Genomic DNA, 21,402 nt, shown 5'->3' with positions numbered 1-21,402 from the left:
AATGAATGAACTACAGCTTAATGTGTAAACATGATTACATTACAAAAATAATATACTGAAAAAGGCAAGTTCCAGAAGAAATCAGAGTATAATTTTCTAATTCTTACTGAGTACCTACTCTATACTTGGAATTGTGCTAAGGTCTTTAAATACATAATCTCACTTGATTATCTTCTTTGTTATTCTCATTTACAGATGATGAAATTGCAGTTCAATGACTTGCCCAATGTCACACAGTACCAGGTTGAGGAACCAGCATTTGAACCCATATTAGTCTGACTCCAAAACCTGAACTCTTAAGCACTATAGAGTGAAAGCAATAATTAAGAGCTATTCCTCCCAGCATTCATGACAGACCTTCTTGTCTGGACTACCTAAGGTGTTTTCTTGGGGAGAACAGAACACCACAAGCCACATTAACTATATTCATATTCTAATAAGTCATGTGCATTTAAACTTACAACAGATAACTTCTAATCTAGCTCTTCCAGGTTCAAGAAGAAATATTTATACTATATGAAGTCCAAGCATACCTGCAAAAATGGCCAAACACATTGCACAACTCCAGGAGAAATTTTTCTCACAAAATGCAGTGTGAATGGTGGCCTTGATGTGGGATAGTGTAGAGGTCCTTCTGGCTCGCTCACAATATTTACTCACTACTGAATGAAGCACTCTATCATCGGGATACAAAGTCTACATTATACTTCCATAAATAACATCTTCCTTGTATAAAATGTGCAGGTCTTTTTGGAATATATTTTGGTGTAATGCCATGGGCTTAAATTGAGGTAGTTTATAAAAAATATTTCTATGAAATTGATACGACTGTTTTATTAAGTAGCCATGATTTTATCACATTTTAAGTGTTAAGTCAAGTGACTCTGGAGCTAGACTGATTAAGAATTCAGTTCTAACTGTTATTAGTTATATCTCAATGGTTAAGTTGTTTAACCTCTACCTGATTCCGTTTTCACATCTGTAAAATAGAATCTTTCTCATAAAGGTTTTGTAAGAATTAGGTGAGCTAATACTTGTAATGTTCCTAGACCAGTGCCAAGAAGATAGTAAGTACTACTTAATATTCTTTTTAGTGCTACCTAATTGATAGCCATTGTCTTTGTTGCTGTTAATATCATAGTTGTTGTTTTGTACCACTGAGCATCCTCTTTATGTAGAAGACATTGTTAGGACAAAGAGTAGTATTACATGTCCTAAGGAATTGGTCAATATCAGAAGTGAGAGTCAAAATATTTAATATGAAATCTTAAATGGGTCCTTACCCAATTAGAGGAGAGAGCAGGTATGGTCTCTATGGCTATACTGGTGGACACTATTTTGAGTATCAACCCTGACTTATGATCTATGGACTCTATAAAGTGGAAAACTATCTTGGTTAGAAAGTTTATAAATTGTTGTGCTCAAACACAGCAAGTATCTAACACTTCAGGGTAGGAATACTCCTCATTTGTTTCTATTTATAAACCACTTTTTAAATTCTGCCTTTGCAAGCTGTTGTAACCATTCTAGAAAAAGGTGTTAGAATGGTTTAGTTTTCCTAAGGTATTTCAGAAATATCCAAAATAGGTGAAATAGACCTCTGGCAACCCAAACCTTCATGTAATTAGAGAGAGAAGATGAAATATTTAAGCTGCATATTAATAACTTGCACTAAATTCTTCAGCTCAGATTGCATACATAAACAAATTTATGGGGGATCCCTGGGTGGCTCAGCGGTTTAGCGCCTGCCTTTGGCCCAGGGCGCGATCCTGGAGACCCGGGATCGAGTCCCACATCGGGTTCCCGGTGCATGGAGCCTGCTTCTCCCTCTGCCTGTGTCTCTGCCTCTCTCTCTCTCTCTCTCTCTCTCTCTCTCTCTCTGTGACTATCATAAATAAAAAATAATAATAAAAAATTTAAAAAAAATAAAAAAATTTATGGGTCGGTTGGAGAAGATGGTGAAGGAGTAGGGGTCCCCAACTCACCTGGCCCCACCAACTTACCTAGATTACTTTCAAATCATCCTGAAAACCTACAAATTCGACCTGATATTTAAAGAGAGAACAGCTGGAACGCTACAGAGAGAAGGGTTTTCGCTTCTAACAAGGTAGGAAGGCGGAAATAAATAAAATAGAATCAAGTGGGGGAGGGGCCCCGCGAGGAGCCAGGCTAAGGCCGGTGGCAAGAGCCTCAGAGACAGGAAAGCCCAGCCCCAGAGAAGCAGGAACGTTCAAAAATCTGCACCGGATTCGTCCTCAACGGAAAGGTGCTTAGCAAGGAAATTGAGCAGAATCTCAGGAGGGGCAGTGGAGCCTCCGGTCTTCCAGAATCACTATTAGAGGAGGTGCGCCCTGGGGGAAAGTGAACCATAAACTGTGGGCTGATCTCTGTAAAGGGCTGGAGCGCAGGCCTGGTGGGGCCTCAGGGAGAAGCCGGTAGGTCAGGTGGGGGCTCCGGGTAGAGGTGGTTGCGCCTTGCTGTATTCGAGAGCCCCAGTCCGGGAGCGCGATTCCAGCAGCGCAGGCCAGGGATCCCAGGGCGCCAATAGGACACAGCCCAGGATCCTGTGTTCCACCCGGAACAGGCAGAGGCAGGGAGGGCACAGGACAAGGAGGACGCTTTTGCTGCCAGCGCCCCCAAGCTGTGCAGATCAGGGAACCTACGCCCTGGGAGCATCCAGGCCAGTGTTGAGTGGGACACTGCGGTAGTTACCTACAAGGAGCTGACTCCAGGGCTAGAGACCTGGCTGCCACCAGTGTTGTTGTTACTCCTTGTGTCACCCTGTGCCTGGGAGAAGTGGGGCCCCCAGGGAAGAGAGGCCTCATGGGGTAAACAGCTCCCACTGAGCCCAGCACCCAGTATGGGAGGGGGCATCTCCCCCAGGTGCATGCACCTGAAAATTAGCACAGCAGCCTGACTCCCAGAAGGCCAGCTGGAAGCACAGGGGAAGAGAAAGTTCTTGACCAAGCAGCGCTGGAAAGCTCCAGAAGTCACTAGATTTACAGTATATACAACCAAAGGGGACCCCTCCTTTTTTTTTCTTCCTTTTTCCAGTACAACTCATTTATATATCAGCCTGTAAATTTCCAATTTTTTTTCCTTTCCAACCTTAACTACAATATTTTACCACCTCTTCATTTTAAAGTTTTTTCCGTTTTGACTTTCATATTTCTACAATTACAGGTCATAGATATATTTTCCACTTCTAGATTCCCTTAACATACTCAACTTAATTTTGGGAGATGTACAAGATGTGTTTTTTTGTTTTGTTTTGTGTTTTTTTTGTTTCCTCTACTCATTTTGTTCTAAAATGGAGGAAGTTAATACCTTCTAAAACAAGACCAGCATGCACCAAGAACCACGTGGTATACCATGATGGTTCATTCTGTGAGATTATATTCTGTCTTCATTCCCACACTGCCCCCCTCTTTTATTCCATTTATGTTTTGGTGGTCAATGTTGGGGCTCTCTACAAGTATTTCTGTTTATATACATTTGGGACTGAGAATCTTCTAAAATGCAGAATTTAACATACTCAGAACGAAGAGTATCACCCTCTATAGCCCATCAGGTAGACTACATTCTCCCTCCACTACAACTTCATCACCACCACCATCCCCCAGTCCCCACCCGACTTGTTTTCTTCTCCTTTATTGTCCTCTTTCTTTATTCTGTTTTTTTTTTAATTCACTTCTGCTGTGGGATTCTTGGCCTTTTATTTTTTACTACTTTGTTTTAAAATTGTTTTTCACTTCGTGGTACTTTTTTTTATATTGTTCTGATCATTGTTTTCCATTTCTGGTCGCTGACCTTGGCAAAATCATCTAGGGTGAAATTTACTTAGGTAGTGGTTGATATTCTTGACTCAGACCACTCCTACAACCATTCAGCACTGAGAAAAATGAATACAAAGAAGAACTCACCACAAAAGAAATAATCAGAGAAAGTACTCTCTGCCACAAAGTTACAGAATATGGATTACAATTTGATGTCATAAAGCCAATTCAGAAGCACAATTATAAAGCTACTTGAGGCTCTAGAAAAAAGCAAAAGGAATAAAGATATTTCATGACTGCAGAATTTAGATCTAATCAGGCTGAAATTAAAAATCAGTTAAATGATATGCAATCCAAACTGAGGTCCTGACGACAAGGGTTAATGAGATGGAAGAAAGAGTGAACGACATAAAAGACGGTTCATGGCAAGGAACGAAGCTGAGGAAAAAAGAGAAAAACAATAAAAAGACCATGAGGAAAGGTTAAGGAAATAATTGATAGCCTCATAAAGAAAAGTCTACTTTTAATTGGGGTTCCAGAGAACGCTGAGAGGGACAGAGGGCTAGGAAGCATATTTGAACAAATCATAGTAGAGAATGTCCCTAATACAGGGAGAAAAACAAGCATTCAGATCCAGGAAATAGCCCCCCCCCCCCAAATTAAAAAAAAAAAAGTTCAACACCTCGACATTTAATAGTGAAACTTGCATATCCAAAGATAAAGAGAAAATCCTTAAAGAAGCCAGAGATGAGAGATCCCTAACATATATGGGGAGAAGTTTTAGATTAATGGCACATCTCTCCATAGAGACCTGGCAATCCAGTAAGGGCTGGCAAGATATATTCAGGGTACTAAATGAGAAACACATGCAGCCAAGAATACTTTACAGCAAGGCTCTCATTCAGAATAGAAGGAGAGATAAAGAGCTTCCAAGATAGGCAGAAACTGAAAGAATATGTGACCACCAAACAAGCTCTCATTAAGGGGGACTCTGTAAAAGAAAGAGAAAGCCCAAGGAAATAATCCACAAAAACAGGGACTGAATAGGTATTATGAAGACACTAAATTCATATCTTTCAATAGTAACTCTGAACGTGAATGTGCTAAATAAATGATCCCATCAAAAGACAAAGGGTTTCAGAGTGGATAAAAAAGCAAGACCCATCTATTTGCTGTCTAAAAAAGATATTTTAGACCTAAGTACAACTACAGTCTGAAAATGAAAAGTTGGAGAACCATTTACCATTCAAATGGTCCTCAAAACGAACCTGGGTTAGCAATCCTTATATCAGATGAATTAAAGTATATCACAAGGATTGTAGTAAGAGATGAAGAAGGACACTATATCATACTTAAAGGATCTATCCAACAAGAGGACTTAACAATCATGAATATTTATGCCCCTAATGTGGGAGCTGCAAATATATCAATCAATTAATAGACAATGTAAAGACATACTTAGATAATAATATACTAATATTGGGAGACTTCAACATGGCACTTTCTGCAAATGACAGATATTCTAAGCACAACATCTCCAAAGAAATAAGAGCTTCAAATGTAACACTGGACAACATGGATTTCACTGATACATACAGAACTTTGCATCCAAACACAACTGAATACACAAGAAAAACAAGAAACAATGTACTATGTTAAATAGCAGTGGTGAGAGTGAACATCCCTCTCATGTTACTGATCTTAGGGGAAAGGCTCCCAGTGTTTCTCTATTGAGAATGATATTTACTGTGGGCTTTTCATACATGGCTTTGTGGATTTCATACATGAGAAACATTCTTTTCAAGTGCATATAGAACTTTCTGCAGAATAGACCACATACTAGGTCACAAATCAGACCTTAACCAATACCAAAAGATTGGGATTGTACCCTGAATATTTTCAGACCATAATGCATTGAAACTTGAACTCAATCACAAGAAGAAATTTGTAAGAAACTCAAACACGTGGAAGTTAAAAAGCATACTGCTAAAAGATGAAAGGGTCAACCAGGAAATTAGGGAATAATTAAAAAGATTCATGGAAACTAATGAGAATGAAGATACAACCGTTCAAAATTTTTGGGATTCAGCAAAAGGAGTCCTGAGAGGGAAATACATCACAATACAAGCATCCCTCCAAAAATTGGAAAAACTGAAATACACAAGGTAACCTTGAACCTAAAGGAACTGGAGAAAGAACAGCAAATAAAACCTACACGCAGCAAAAGAAGAGAGTTAATAAAGATTTGAGCAGAACTCAATGAAATAGAGACCAGAAGAACTGTAGAACAGATCAAGAAAACCAGGAGTTTGTTCTTCGAAGAAATTAATAAGATAGATAAACCATTAGTCAGTCTTATTAAAAACAAAAGAGAAAAGACTCTAATTAATAAAAAAGGAGAGATCACCACCAATAACAAGGAAATACAAACTATTTTAAAAACATATTATGAGCGCTATATGTCAATAAATTAGGCAATCTAGAAGAAATGGACGCATTTCTGGAAAACCACAAACTATCAAAACTGGAACAGGAAGAAATAGAAAACCTGAGCAGGCCCATAACCAGGGAGGAAATCAAAGCAGCCATCCAAAACATCCCAAGACACAAAAATCCAGGGCCAGATGGCTTCCCAAGGGAATTCTATCAAACGTTTCAAGAAGAAACAATACTTATTCTACTAAAGCTGTTCCAAAAGATAGAAAGTAATAGAATACTTCCAAACTCGTTTTATGAGGCCAGCATCATCTTAATTCCAAAACCATATAAAGACCCCACCAAAAAGGAGATTTATAGACCAATATCCCTGATTAACACGGATGCAAAAATTCTCAACAAGATACTAGCCAATAGGATCCAACAGTACATTAAGAAGATTATTCACCATGAGCAAATGCAATTTATTCTCGCGATGCAAGACTGGTTCAACACTCGTAAAGCCATCAACGCGATAGATCATATCTACAAGAGAAAAACAAGAACCATATGATCCTCTCAATAGATGCAAAGAAAGCATTTGACAAAGACAGCATCCATTCCTGATCAAAACTCTTCAGAGTGTAGGGATAGAGAGAACATTCCTCAGCATCTTAAAAGCCATCTACGAAGAGCCCACAGCAAATATCATTCTCAAAGGGGAAACACTGGGAGCCTTTCCCCTAAGATCAGGAACAAGACAGGGATGTCCACTCTCACCACTGCTATTCAACATCGTACTAGAAGTCCTAGCCTCAGCAATCAGACAACAAAAAGAAATAAAAGGCATTCAATTTAACAAAGAAGTCAAACTCTCCCTCTTTGCAGATGACATGATAGTGTACGTAGAAAACTCAAAAGACTCCACCCCAAGATTGTTAGAAATCATATAGCAATTTGCCAGTGTGGCACAATATAAAATCAATCTCGGTCCCTGGCCCGAGCCTGAGCCCTGGCCTCCCGAGTCGCCCTCCGGCCCTCCCTCCGAGCAGCGTGAGCTTCACCGCCCGCTCCACCTTCTCCTCCAACTACCGGTCCCTGGGCTCCGTGCAGGCGCCCAGCCACCGGGTCCGGCCCATCAGCAGCAGCGCGGCCAGCGTCTATGCAGGTGCAGGGGGTTCGGGCTCCCGGATCTCCGTATCCCGCTCCACCAGCTTCCAGGGCGGCTGGGGGTCCGGAGGCTTGCCCGCAGGGATGGCCGGGGGTCTGGCGGGCATAGGGGGCATCCAGGGCGAGAAGGAGACCATGCAGGACCTGAATGACCGCCTGGCCTCCTACCTGGAGAAGGTGAGGAGCCTGGAGGCTGATAATCAGAGACTGGAGATGAAAATCCGGGAACACCTGGAGAAGAAGGGCCCCCAGGTCAGAGACTGGGGGCATTACTTCAAGACCATCGAGGACCTGAGGGCTCAGATCTTTGCAAGTGTTGTGGACAATGCCCGCATCATTCTGCAGATTGACAACGCCTGGCTCGCTGCTGACGACTTCCGCGTCAAGTATGAGACGGAGCTGGCCATGCGCCAGTCCGTGGAGAGCGACATCCATGGGCTCCGCAAGGTCATTGATGACACCAATGTCACTCGGCTGCAGCTAGAGACAGAGATCGAGGCTCTCAAGGAGGAGCTGCTCTTCATGAAGAAGAACAACAAGGAGGAAGTAAAGGGTCTACAAAACCAAATCGCCAACTCTGGGTTGACGGTGGAGTTGGATGCCCCCAAATCTCAGGACCTCAGCAAGATCATGGCAGATATCCCGGCCCAGTATGACCAGCTGGCTCAGAAGAACCGGGAGGAGCTGGACAAGTACTGGTCTCAGCAGATCGAGGAGAGCACCACAGTGGTCACCACACAGACCGCTGAGATCGGAGAAGCTGAGATGACCCTCACGGAACTGAGACGTACCGCCCAGTCCTTGGAGATCAACCTGGACTCCATGAGAAACCTGAAAGCCAGCTTGGAGAACAGCCTGAGGGAGGTCGAGACCCGCTACGCGATGCAGATGGAGCAGCTCAACGGGGTCCTGCTGCACCTGGAGTTAGAGATGTCCCAGACCCGGGCAGAGGGGCAGCACCAGGCCCAGGAGTACGAGGCCCTGCTGAACGTCAAGGTCAAGCTGGAGGCTGAGATTGCTACCTACCGTCGCCTGTTGGAAGACCGGGAGGACCTCAGTCTTACTGACGCCCTGGACAGCAGCAACTCCTTGCAGACCATCCAGAAGACCACCACCCGCAAGATCGTGGACGGCAAGGTGGTGTCTGAGACCAACGACACCAAAATTCTGAGGCGTTGAGGCAGCAAAACAGGGTACCCTTTGAGGAGCAGGAGGACAATAAAAGGTTCAGAGGTAAAAAAAAAAAAATCAGTCTCATAAATCAGTGGCATTTCTCTACACTAACAATGAAACTGAAGAAAGAGTAGTTAAGGAGTCAATCCCATTTACAATTGCACCCAAAAATATAAGATGCCTAGGAATAAACCTCACCAAAGAGGTAAAGGATCTATTCCCTAAAAACTACAGAACACTTCTGAAAGAAATTGAGGAAGACACAAAAAGATGGAAAAACATTCCATGGCCATGGACTGGTAGAATTAACATTGTGAAAATGTCAATGCTACCCAGGTCAATTTACACATTTAATGCAATCCCTATCAAAATACCATGGACTTTCTTCAGAGAGTTGGAGCAAATCATCTTAAAATTTGTGTGGAATCAGAAAAGACCCCGAATAGCCAGGGCAATATTGAAAAGAAAACCAGAGCTGGGACCATCAAAATGCCAGATTTCAAGTTATATTACAAAGCTGTGATTATCAAGACAGTTTGGTACTGGCACAAAAGCAGACACATAGATCAATGGAACAGAATATAGAACCCAGAAATGGGCTCTCAACTATGACTATGGTCAACTAATATTTGACAAAGCAGGAAAGACTATCCACTGGAAAAAGAACAATTTCTTCAATAAATGGTGCTGGGAAATTGGACAGCCATGTGGAGAAGAATGTAACTAGACCATTCTCTTACACTATACACAAAGATAAACTCAAAATGGATGAAAGATCCAAATATGAGACAAGATTCCATCAAAATCCTAGAGGAGAACACAGACAACACCCTTTTTAAACTTGGCCACAGCAACTTCTTGCAAGATTCATCCATGAAGGCAAGGGAAACAAAAGCAAAAATGAGTCAACAAAACTAAAAGACAACCTACAGAATTAGATATGGTATATGCAAATGACATACTGAGATAAAGGGCTAGTATCCAAGATCTATAAAGAACTTATTAAACTGAAAAGCAGAAAAACAAACAATCCAATCATGAAATGGGCAAAAGACATGAACAGAAATTTCACCAAAGAAGACATAGACATGGCCAACAAGCACATGAGAAAATGTTCTGCATCACTTGTCATCAGGGAAATGCAAATCAAAACCACAATGAGATACCACCTCACACCAATGAGAATGAGGAAAATTAACAAGACAGGAAACAACAAATGTTGGAGAAGATATGGAGAAAGGGAACCCATTACACTGTAGGTGGGAATGTGAACTGGTACAGTCACTCTGGAAAACTGTGTGGGAGTTCCTCAAAGAGTTAAAAATCGAGCCACCCTACCACCCAGCAATTGCACTGCTGGGGATTTACCCCAAAGATACAGATGCAGTGAAACAGCAGGTCATCTGCACCCCAATGTTTGTAGCAACAATGTCCACAATAGCCAGACTGTGGAAGGAGCCTCGGTGTCCATCGAAAAATGAATGCATAAAGATGTGGTCTATATATACACTGGAATATTACTCTGCCATTACGCACGATGAATACCCACCATTTGCTTCAAGGTGGATAGAACTGGAGGGCATTATGCTGAGTGAAGTTAGTCAATTGGAGAAGGACAAACATTATATGGTCTCATTCATTTGGGGAATATAAAAAATAGTGAAAGGGTTTATAGGAGAAAGGAGACAAATGAGCGGAAATGTCAGAGAGGGTGACAGAACATGAGAGACTCCTAACTCTGGGAAATGAAAGGGGTGGTAGAAGGGGAGGTGGGCAGGGGGATAGGGTGACTGGTTGTCCGGCACCGAGGGCGTCACTTGATGGGATGAGCACTGGGTGTTATACTACAAGTTGACAAATCTAACTCCAATTAAAAAAAAATACAAAAAAAAGGACCCTGGGGAAAAATATTTAAAAAATAAAAGAATAAAAAATTTATGGATGTGTGTGTAGTTAAAAAAAAAACAAAGAGAAAACAAGTCAGTCAGTCCATAATGTGTGGAAATATCAGAAACAAAAACAGGAAATCCCTACTCTTAAGATTCTCTCAGAGGAAAAAAAATGGGATTTGCAGTGAAATTATTATTCTTACATTTTAATGGAATAAAATTTTGTGCAGTATAAAACAAAGAAATGCTACTTCTGCCCTTTAAAATAAACGGGCTTTTAGTCTGGCACTCAAGCACATCCCTTTCATGGAAGTAGTTGTACTAAAGAGCAAGCAAGTACAGTTGCAAAAGCAGTCTAGTCTTTTAGCTTTTAGAGAAAACAAGTGCAGAAAGCAGAAAGGATTCCAGTCAATTGTAACCAAATGATTGGCTCAATATTGTTTGAAAATGCTCTCTATCCCAAACATAGCTCAATCTCAAAATAGATCAATAAAGAGTTTCAACATGATAATTATACAAACATTAATTCAAATACACTAATGCAAAATCCAAAAATATAGAGCAGATTAAAAAAAGAGAGAAGAAAGAACAAATCATTTAATAAAGTATTATTAATTGAATAGGACTCAATATAGCTTTTGCTTTAAGTATTTTACAGACTTTTTGAAACATAAGATGTCAAGTCATGGTGTGTGGGAAAGAACTATGACCAAAGAATCAGTCTGTGTTTTAATATCAGCTCTGGGACTAGCTTGGGTGTGAGACTTTAGATTACTCACTTCCACTCTCCAAATGTCAATCTTCTTATTTTATTTAAAACAGGGATACCCAGGGGCACCTGACTGGATCTAGAGCATGAAACTCTTGCTCTCAGGGTCATGATTTCAAGCCCCAAGTTGGGTGTGCAGCATCCTTTAATTAATTAATTAATTAATTAATCAGAGATCTTCCAAAATGTTTTGATTGACACCCACAACAAGAAGTATATTTTATAATATATATTGTGTAAAGCCCAGCATAGTTTGAAAACACTATACTAGGTGATCCTTGGATTTATCCAGAGCTGATTCTCTGTGACTCAGATTAGATTGGTTTTGACACTGCAGGCATCTTTCAGTATCTGAATCAGATCACTTCTGAAATGCAGTGGAATATAAATTTTTAAAAAGCAGAATGCTATATTTCATTATTTTAGTGGAAAAATAATGTGTTCCCAGCTCATCTAGAAACACTAACCATTTCTCTGAAATATTTCTAAACTGTTGTTAAATATCTATGTAATAATCCATCAAGGATTTTGGCATAAAATAAAATGTTTAAAAAACTAGTTTTCCAATTAATTGACAATGAAGCTATTAGTGTTTTTGTGTACTATGAGCAGCAGTATGCTCCAACAACTCACAAGAGCTGATTTTTTAAATTACAGAAAGTATCTGAGCCAGTTGTAAAACAGTAGCTTGAAATAGGCTACTGTGGGGGTATTTACCCCAAGGGAATCACCAAATGTTGCATATCAGGGCTTTCTCCCTCAAACCCAGAACTAGTTGTTCAAACATTTACCAGACTGTAATGTACAAAAGTCAAGAAAGGAAGTCATGACTCAGAGGGCTAGAGGTGGTGCTTTCATTCTATTTTGATGTATAGCAGCTTTGGTCATGTTTTTCTTCCAACAAAATCAATATCAAAAGTTGTTGTAGGGATGCCTGGGTGGCTTAGCAGTTGAGCATCTGCTTAGGACATGATCCTGGGGTCTTGGGATTGAGTCCCACATAGGGTTCTCTGCAGGGGAGCCTGCTTCTCCCTCTGCCTATGTCTCTGCGTCTTTCTCTCTCTGTGTCTCTCATGAATGAATAAATAAAATCTTTAAAAAAAAGTTGTTGAATACTACCATTATAGGTACAGCTATATGTGCCAAGATTGCACTAAGCACTTTAAGTTTCTATAATCTTTACAACTCTGGTTGTAAACCAACTGAACTTATGTATTATACCCATTTTTTGAAAATAGATTGAGTCTGAGAGATTAAGTATGTTATGCAGAGTGACACAGATAGTAAATGTTGGAACTAGAATTTAACATCAGAACCATGCATTTTTTTTATTTTAGCAAATCCTTATCTCTATCTGGTGAAATTCCATCAATATTTCTATGTCCTATTCATTTTTTTTGTTTTTATATTTTAAAGTTTTTACTTATATTCCAGTTATTCAACATACATTACAATATCAGTCTCAGGTATAAATATAGCAATTCAACACTTCCAGGTAATACCAGGTACTCATCAAGACAGGTGCATGCCTTAGTCCTCACCACCGATTTAACCCATCCTCCATTGACCTCCCCTCTGGTAATGCTCAGTTCTTTATAGGTAAGTGACTCAGTTATTTTTATATTAAGTAATATATATTCTGTACACATGAGCAAGAGCAGAAATGCTCATATTCCACTAATTAATAAAACAAGCCTTGGCTTGCTCCTTTCCTAATGGAGATTTATCTGGAAAAATCTCTGGATTGTAATCTTGAATTTCAATAATGATTCCGATTCAAAACATGCCATTGGCCCACTCATTCTGTACCTGGCCATCAGCTTACACATATACCATCTCACCTAATACCACATCTCATTTTTTTTGTATATTTTTTATTGGAGTTCAATTTACCAACATATAGCTTAACACGCAGTGCTCATCCCATCAAGTGCCCCCTCAGTGCCCATCAAGGGCCCATCACCCAGTCACCCCATCCCCTCACCCACCACACTATCCACCACCCCTTGTTCGTTTCCCAGAGTTAGGAGTCTCTCATGTTCTGTCACCCTCTCTGATATTTCCCACTCATTTTCTCTCCTTCCTCTTTATTCCCTTTCACTATTTTTATATTTCCCAAATGAATGAGACCATATAATGTTTGTTCTTATCCAATTGACTTACTTCACTCAGCATGATACCCACCAGATCCATCCACATTGAAGCAAATGGTGGGTATTTGTCGTTTCTAATGGCTGAGTAATATTCCATTGTATACATAAACCACATCTTCTTTATCCATTCATCTTTCGATGGACACCGAGGCTCCTTCCACAGTTTGGCTATTGTGGACATTGCTACTATAAACATCGGGGTGCAGGTGTCCCGGCATTTCACTGCATCTGTACTTTGGGGTAAATCCCCAGCAGTGCAATTGCTGGGTGGTAGAGTAGCTCTATTTTATTTATTTATTTATTTATTTATTTATTTATTTATTTATTCTATTTTTAACTCTTTGAGGAACCTCCACACAGTTTTCCAGAGTGACTGTACCAGTTCACATTCCCACCAACAGTGCAAGTCCACATCCTCTCCAACATTTGTTGTTTCCTGTCTTGTTAATTTTCACCATTCTCACTCCTGTCATTTGCAAATATCTTCTCCCATTCTGTAGGTTGTCTTTTAGTTTTGTTGAGTGTTTCTTTTGCTGTGCAGAAGCTTTTTTTATCCTGAATAAGTCCCAACAGTCCATTTTTGCTTTTGTTTCCCTTGCCTTCATAGATGTATCTTGCAAGAAGTTGCTGAGGCCAAGTTCAAAAAGGGTGTCGCCTGTGTTCTCCTCTAGGATTTTGATGGAATCTTGTCTCACGTTTGGATCTTTCATCCATTTTGAGTTTATCTTTATGTATGGTGTAAGAGAATGGTCTAGTTTCATTCTTCTGCATGTGGCTGTCCAATTTTCCCAGCACCATTTATTGAAGAGATTGTCCTTTTTCCAGTGGATAGTCTTTCCTGCTTTGTCAAATATTAGTTGACCATATTGTTGAGGGCCCATTTCTGGGTTCTCTATTCTGTTCCATTGATCTATGTATCTGTTTTTGTGCCAGTATCATCTATGTCCTATTCAAACACAGGTCACTTCTATGAATTCTTCTCTGACTTCATACATTAGAATTGACTTCTCATCCTTTTAACTCATCACTACATCTGATTTTCTTATAGCATTTAGCATATGCTTCCATGTATCCAAGTTATTTCTGCTTCTTACTCTTCTCTTGTTTTGTGCTCATGAACATTTTATAAATCAATTCAAGAATGAATAAAGGTGGAAGCTAATGATCCTGAGGTTTATTTTATTTTATTTTATTTTATTTTTTTATTTTATATTTTTTAAAGATTTTATTTATTTGTTCATGAGAGACACAGAGAGAAGCAAAGACATACGCAGAGGGAGAACCTGGTTCCATGCAGGAAGCCCAATGTGGGACTCCATCCCGGGACTCCAGGATCAGGCCCTGAGCCGAAGGCAGATGCTCAACCATTGAGCCACCCAGGCGTCCCTATGAAGTTTTTTTTTAAAAGCAATGGATATGTTATGGAATTAGTAGTGATAGTTACACAATCTTGTGAAAAAAAATCACTGAATTATATGGGTTAAAGGGTGAGTTTTATGGCATATGAATTATATCTCAATTTAGAAAGTCAATATAAAACTTAAAATTGCTTTTTTTATCTATCAAAATGATTGAATCACCAATTTCATATAGTTTATCCTAATATAAGCAGGAAGTCCTTCCCAGTGATTTGATAAAAACAGGTATTTTTACAAATAGCAGTAATAATTCTAATTGAAAGTTTTCTCAATTCTACAATGCTATTGAAGAGAAAAAAGCAAATAATCTCATTTGCTTTGTCCACATACCTCTCATAAATCTTCCCTTTCTTGAGCTAGTGGATCTTTCCTTGATAGTTCATTATTGATGATAAGAAGACCAAATTTTGATTAAACCAAGAACCAGGTGGATGAAGTCTCCAAATTATCAAATATACAAGATTCTCAGAAATTCTGGTGTGTTGATCAGCTACATTGTTTATCACCACTGGTAAAAAATAAGGAGCACACAATCTCTGGGTAGCAATGACCACATGCTCTGATGCACCTCTGAAGGTAATGTGGAACCTGGTAGCATTTCTAGGAAATTACAACAAAACTTATATACATTCAGGAAAGCAGCTTTCCTGGGTAAACATAAATAATGTGTTGCTCAAAGAATGATTAGAAAAGTTTAAATTGCAAGAAATGGGGAACCAAAGGCAGAGGAAAGAAAATATCATAGCTGAGTTAGGGCAGTAGACAGAGTCATTCACTGAAAGTGCATTTAGTGTGTGAATATTTCCATTTCCATAAGTAAAATTACTTTTGGAAATTTTATTTCATTTGCTATCAGAGATATTTTCTTTTTTTAATATAAATTTATTTTTTATTGGTGTTCAATTTGCCAACATATAGAATAACACCCAGTGCTCATCCCCTCAAGAGCCCCCCTCAGTGCCCGTCACCCAGTCACCCCCACCCCCCACCCACCTCCCCTTCCACCACCCCTAGTTCGTTTCCCAGAGTTAGGAGTCTCTCATGTTCTGTCTCTCTTTCTGATATTTCCCAATCATTTTTTCGCTATCAGAGATATTTTCAAGTTAATGTGGAAAGATGTTTTTTTTTTAAGATTTTATTTATTCATTCATGAGAGACACACAGAGAGAGAGGCAGGCACAGGCAGAAGGAGAAGCAGGCTCCATGCAGAGAGCCCGATGTGGGACTTGATCCCAGGACTCCAGGATCATGCCCTGGGCCAAAGGCAAGTGCTCAACCGCTGAGCCATCCAGGCATCCCTCCACCATGGCTCTTGAGCAGGTGGTCACCTTATCAGTCTATTTCACTTACGGAGTGTAAAGTATGAACATTTAAGGAAGCATTGACAAGAGAGAAGGCACAAGCCAGAGGAGAAGCACTGACGGAGCAGAGGACATTGAATTTTTTACTAAATATTTAGTAAGGGCTACAGAAGAAAACAAAAACTTGTAAAAAAAAAAAAAACTTGTAAAAGAAACTAAAGTGCAATAAGTTCAAAGATGGTACACTTGATTTTTCTCCTACTGTTCTCTTAGTCTCTCTTATATTGTATGAGTTTCTTTAGAATGTTCTACTTTATAAACATTCATAGAGTAGAACAGGAAGCATTAGCTTCCTGAGTACAGTTTGTTTGCATATTATATACTTACCTAAACTCACATATAAGTTGACTTACTGCTATGCTGATTCAGGCATGTGAATTTTTAAAATGTGCACCTTCCCCCATCATAAAAACATAATTTACAAACCAAAAATTAACTATATACATGTTAGCTCTACTGCTAGACACAGCATTATCATTGCTTTCTATATGTAATAATGCTACTGGATTGTAAATTTTTTGAAGGCAATTGTCTTGTAATGTTTTATCTTCTTTAGTTCAGCAATGGTTAGGTGGTAGTGTCTGCACTGATACCCATAAAATGCTTTACTGATTCTCTTCTTGAAAATACCCTGAGGGGCTCCTGGGTAGCTTAGTCAGTTGGGTGGCAGGCTCTTGATTTCGGCTCAGGTCATGATCTCAGGGTTGTGGGATCCAGCCTCGTGTCGGGCCCCGTGTCAGGCCCCATACCAGGCCCCCATGTAGGTCTCTGTGTCAGGATCCAAGTTCAGCAGGGAGTCTGCTTAAGGTTCTTTTTTTTTTTTTTCCTTTCTGAAGTTTTTTTTTTGTTTATTTTGCCGACATATAGTATAACACCCAGTTTTCTTCCCATCACGCGTGCCCTCCTTATTGCTCATTACCCAGTTACCCCATCTTCCACCCTAATCTCCTTCTGAAACCCTTTGTTTTTTCCCAGAGTTAGGAGTCTCTCATAGTGTGTACTTGAGGTTCTCTCTCTTCCTTTCCCTCTGTGCTCCACCCCATCTCTGAGATAAATAAATTCCCCCCAAAATAATAAAAATGAATAAATAAATCCTAAAAATGAATAAATAAATAAACAAACAAACAAATCCAGAAAGAAAGAAAGAAAGAAAAGGAAAAGAAAGAAAGAAAGAAAGAAAGAAAGAAAGAAAGAAAGAAAGAAGAAAGAAAAGAAAAAAAGAAAAAAAGAAAAAAAGAAAACATCCTGAGGTGAAGAACCCAGGAATGCGAGTTAGGAAGCCTGAGTTCTCGGTCTATGTACACATTGCATTTCTTAAATATATAATAAGATACCTAGACTAATTTATTTCTAAGTGTCTAATATGTATGCCAATTTTCCACTCAGATAAGTCCTCATCAAGTAATACTGTCCTTTCAATGTGTACACTTTCTTCTACCCTATAATATTCAGGAATATACATAGCTTATGAAAATAATGATGTAAAAATGAAAGTTTTTGTTTCCCCTCTAGATGATATTAATCATTATCCTGAGTGAACATTTAAATGTCATCTATTTAAAGGGGAAATGTCACATTCATAGTATGTCTTGATTACTAAAAGTCTTTGAACAAAATCTTTCATTACATGCTTCTGGGAAAAATAGAAAAATGGCTTATAGTGTAATTGAATGCATTCACAGCTGGTTAAATGGCCAGATACTCATAATATTCATTAATTGAGGACAGTCTCTAGTGGAATGCCTCAGGACTCTGCATTGAACGAATTCCACATTTCTTGCTATCAATGATCTTCATGAAAATATTTAAAAACTGCATGCCATACCTTGATATGAGGGTAGAAGAATGTTAGTATCTTGAAGTAAACATTTTTCAAATAGCAGAAATTATAATATGGACTTAAATCAATAAAAGTGATTTTTTTAAAGATTTTATTTATGTATTCATGAGAGACACAGAGGGAGAGAGATTGAGAGAGAGAGAGAGAGAGAGAGAGAGAGAGAGAGGCAAAGACACAAGCAGAGGGAGAAGGAGGCTCCATGCAGGGAGCCCGACATGGGACTCAATCCCAGGTCTCCAGGATCAGGCCCTGGGCTGAAGGTGGCGCTAAACTGCTGAGCCACCTGGGCTGCACGATATAAAAGGGATTTTAATTAAAGAAATATTAGGTAATGCCAGTGTCTAATTTTTGATTAATCAAATACATAAAGTAGATGAAGGGAATATTTAGCTTTCTAGCATCTTGAAAGTAAGTAAGACTCAGGTGTTTCTGTTTACAACAAACTCAACAGAAGTCAAGACTGTGTTGGTAGCCAAACAACTAGTGAACGATGGGTGAATGTTCTGTCTAGACAATAGATATGTTTGATTCTGGATCCAGAGAGTCTCCCTTGGTTTCAGTTTATGGTCACAATTTAAAGGAATAAGGTCTTGTGTTTTCAGTGTCCTATTCAAAGGGAAAATAATTGAGATTATTAAATAAAAGTTTGTTCTCAGTGTTTGTAACAGTACAAAGAATAATAATAGTATATGTAGTTTTAGGAATATATGTATTCGATGTTACATTTCAAAGATTTTGTTTATTTGAGAGAGAGGAGAAGCAGATTCCCCACTGAGCAGGGAATGCTATTAGCAGATCCCAGGACCCCAGGATCATGACCTGAGCCAAAATCAGACATTTAACCAACCAAGCTGCCCAGGCACCCTTGATGTTACATTTCAAATAAAAATAATTACATACTTTCCACTTAGTGGTGGAATAATATCTAAGTACAGGGAGCAGCCTCTAATGCAATACCATACAGTGAATTTACTGTAGGTTCTATATAGAGACTTGAAAGGTAGTTGATACAGGGGATCCCTGGGTGGCTCAGTGGTTTAGCACCTGCCATTGGCTCAGAGCATGATCCTGGAGTCCTGGGATCAAGTCCTGCATCAGGCTTCCTGCATGGATCCTGCTTCTCCCTCTGCTTCTCTGTCTCTCTCTCTCTCTGTCTCTCATGAATAAATAAATAAAATCTTTTTTTTTTTAAAGAAAGGTAGTTGATACAATCCATGACTTTACAGTACACAGAGACATTACTGAATAAGCTAAAAAGGAATTCAGAGGGATGCCTCGGTGGCTCAGCACTTGGGCCCAGAGTCCCAGGTCCTGCATGGGGCTCCCCATAGGGAGCCTGCTTCTCCCTCTGCCTGTGTCTCTGCCTCTCTGTATTTCTCATGAATAAATAAATAAAATCATTAAAAAAAGAATTCAGAGAGAAAAGAAATAAAAGATACATTATTGTGGCATGGTTTGGATTAAAGTGAACAATTTCTGAGCTTTGTGGTTGACGAATCTTGCATATGGAAATTACAGTTGCTCTTAATCTGCTTTCAGAGGACTGATGCAAATATTAAAAAGTAATGAACTAACAAGATTGTTTGTTAATGCCACATAAAAGTGCTAATTATATATCATTTCCTGCCTACAGCTAAACCCAAGAGATATCTTCTAAGAAATTGTTAAATAAGCTTCTTCACTAGAAATGTGAATATAGTTGAGGCATGATGAATTTCCTTTTAAGGATTCTGGTGCTATCTCATCCTAAAAAAAAAGAGAGAAAATAAATAGAAAAAATAGCATATTAAATGCATTCAGAGAGCAAAATTATTTTGCTCATGGAAAATGACTGATTAATCTATTTATATCTGATATTCAACATGTGCTTTATTTATTCATTTTTTATTTATTCATGAGAGATATACAAAGAGAGGCAGAGACACACAGGCAGGAGAAGCAGGGTCCATGCAAGGAGCCCAATATGGGATTCGATCCTGCAAATCCAAGATCATGTACTGAGCCAAAAGCAGATGCTCAACTGCTGAGCCACACAGGCATGCCTCAACATATGCTTTAAAGAGTAGATTTCATACTGAACTATGTTTAGAGTATATTTGAGGGCTCATTATATTGGATGACTCTTGTAAATTTCAGTGTTATTACTTCTAATATTTTAATAGTATCAGTGATAGCAGTCATTTTCCAAAATATATTTGAAAGGTTCTAGCTATATTTCTACATTATTTCCATTAAAAGTATTCTTTATGCAAGCACAAAAGAGATGCTTTATGAGATTTTTTTTCCTTCATGTAAATACCATTAAAGCAACTGTCTTTTGTCAATTTTAGTTTTAATTTGCTTTAAAAAAATTTTTTTAGACGTGGGAAAAAGGGGCAGAAGAAGAGAGAGAATTGTTAGCAGGCTCCACATCCAGCACAGAGCCTAACACAGGGATCATTCTCTCAACAATGAGATCATGATGTGAACCCAAATCAAGAGTCACTTAACTGACTGAGCCACCCAGATGCCCTTAATTTGCTTTTTTTTTTTTTAAAGATTTTGTTTATTTGACAAAGAAAGAGAGCACACAAGCAGAGAGAGCAGTAGTGGGAGAGGGAAAATCAGGCTCTCCCCTGAGCAGGGAGCCCAATGTGGAGCTTGATCCCAGGACCCTGGGATCATGATCTGAGCCTAAGGCAACCACTTAACCAACTGAGCCACCAGGGCATCCCCCAAATTTACTTTTTAATATGGATTATTTTTCTATGTCTAATGGTAACAGGTAATCTGCAGTTGAAAGCCTGCTGGTCTTTGATCATTTGTTGGGCATTTTGAATGGCAATTATTTTTTAATTCTAATGACACTGAAATTGTGGTTTCTTTAAACTAGGATCATGCTCTTTAACAATTTTCTAGTTTTGTTAGATATGAAGTTGTTTGGACTCATTGTTATTTACGTGAACCACACTAGTATCTACTACTTCTATGGACAAATTGGAAGAGGGCACTCATTCTACGTGGATAAATTAGAAAAAGTTGATTCTCCTCAGGTATACTGTTTATCAAGCAGAAAGCAAACTGAATTTCAATCCCCACTTATATCCTTTTGGCTGGACACTTTTGTGCAGGGTACAAACTATACAATCATATTCTTGATGTGCTTACTTTTTAAAGTATTCTAAAGTGTGAGTATCAGGATGCCTGGGTGGCTCAGCAGTTGAGTGTCTGCCTTCCATTCAGGGCATGATCCTGGAGTTCCAGGATCAAGTCCCATATCAGGCTCCCTGCAAGGAGCCTGCTTCTCCCTCTGCCTATGTCTCTGCCTTCTCTCTGAGTCTCTCATGAATAAATAAATAAAATCTTAAAAAATTAAATTGTGGGTGTCATAATGGGTTACAGAAAACAATTTTTTAGAAGTACACCCCACACCCAATGTGGGGCTTGAATTCATGACCC

General features: G+C 39.2%; 1 protein-coding gene across 1 annotated transcript; it reads left to right on the top strand.

The window, feature by feature from the left end:
• The first annotated feature begins 6,687 nt into the window (after window positions 1-6,687).
• LOC129518073 (keratin, type I cytoskeletal 18-like) lies at window positions 6,688-8,599 on the top strand. The gene is made up of 2 exons (XM_055338109.1): window positions 6,688-6,709; window positions 7,156-8,599. The coding sequence occupies exons 1-2, from the start codon at window positions 6,688-6,690 to the stop codon at window positions 8,538-8,540; spliced, it is 1,407 nt and encodes a 468-aa protein (XP_055194084.1). The 3' UTR covers window positions 8,541-8,599.
• The last annotated feature ends 12,803 nt before the right edge of the window (window positions 8,600-21,402 follow it).

The sequence above is a fragment of the Nyctereutes procyonoides genome, unplaced genomic scaffold, assembly GCF_905146905.1.
Source record: "Nyctereutes procyonoides isolate TBG_1078 unplaced genomic scaffold, NYPRO_anot_genome, whole genome shotgun sequence".
Lineage (NCBI taxonomy): Eukaryota > Metazoa > Chordata > Mammalia > Carnivora > Canidae > Nyctereutes > Nyctereutes procyonoides.
The sequence above is the reverse complement of the archived record's forward strand: the minus strand, read 5'-3'. Positions and strand labels throughout refer to the sequence as shown.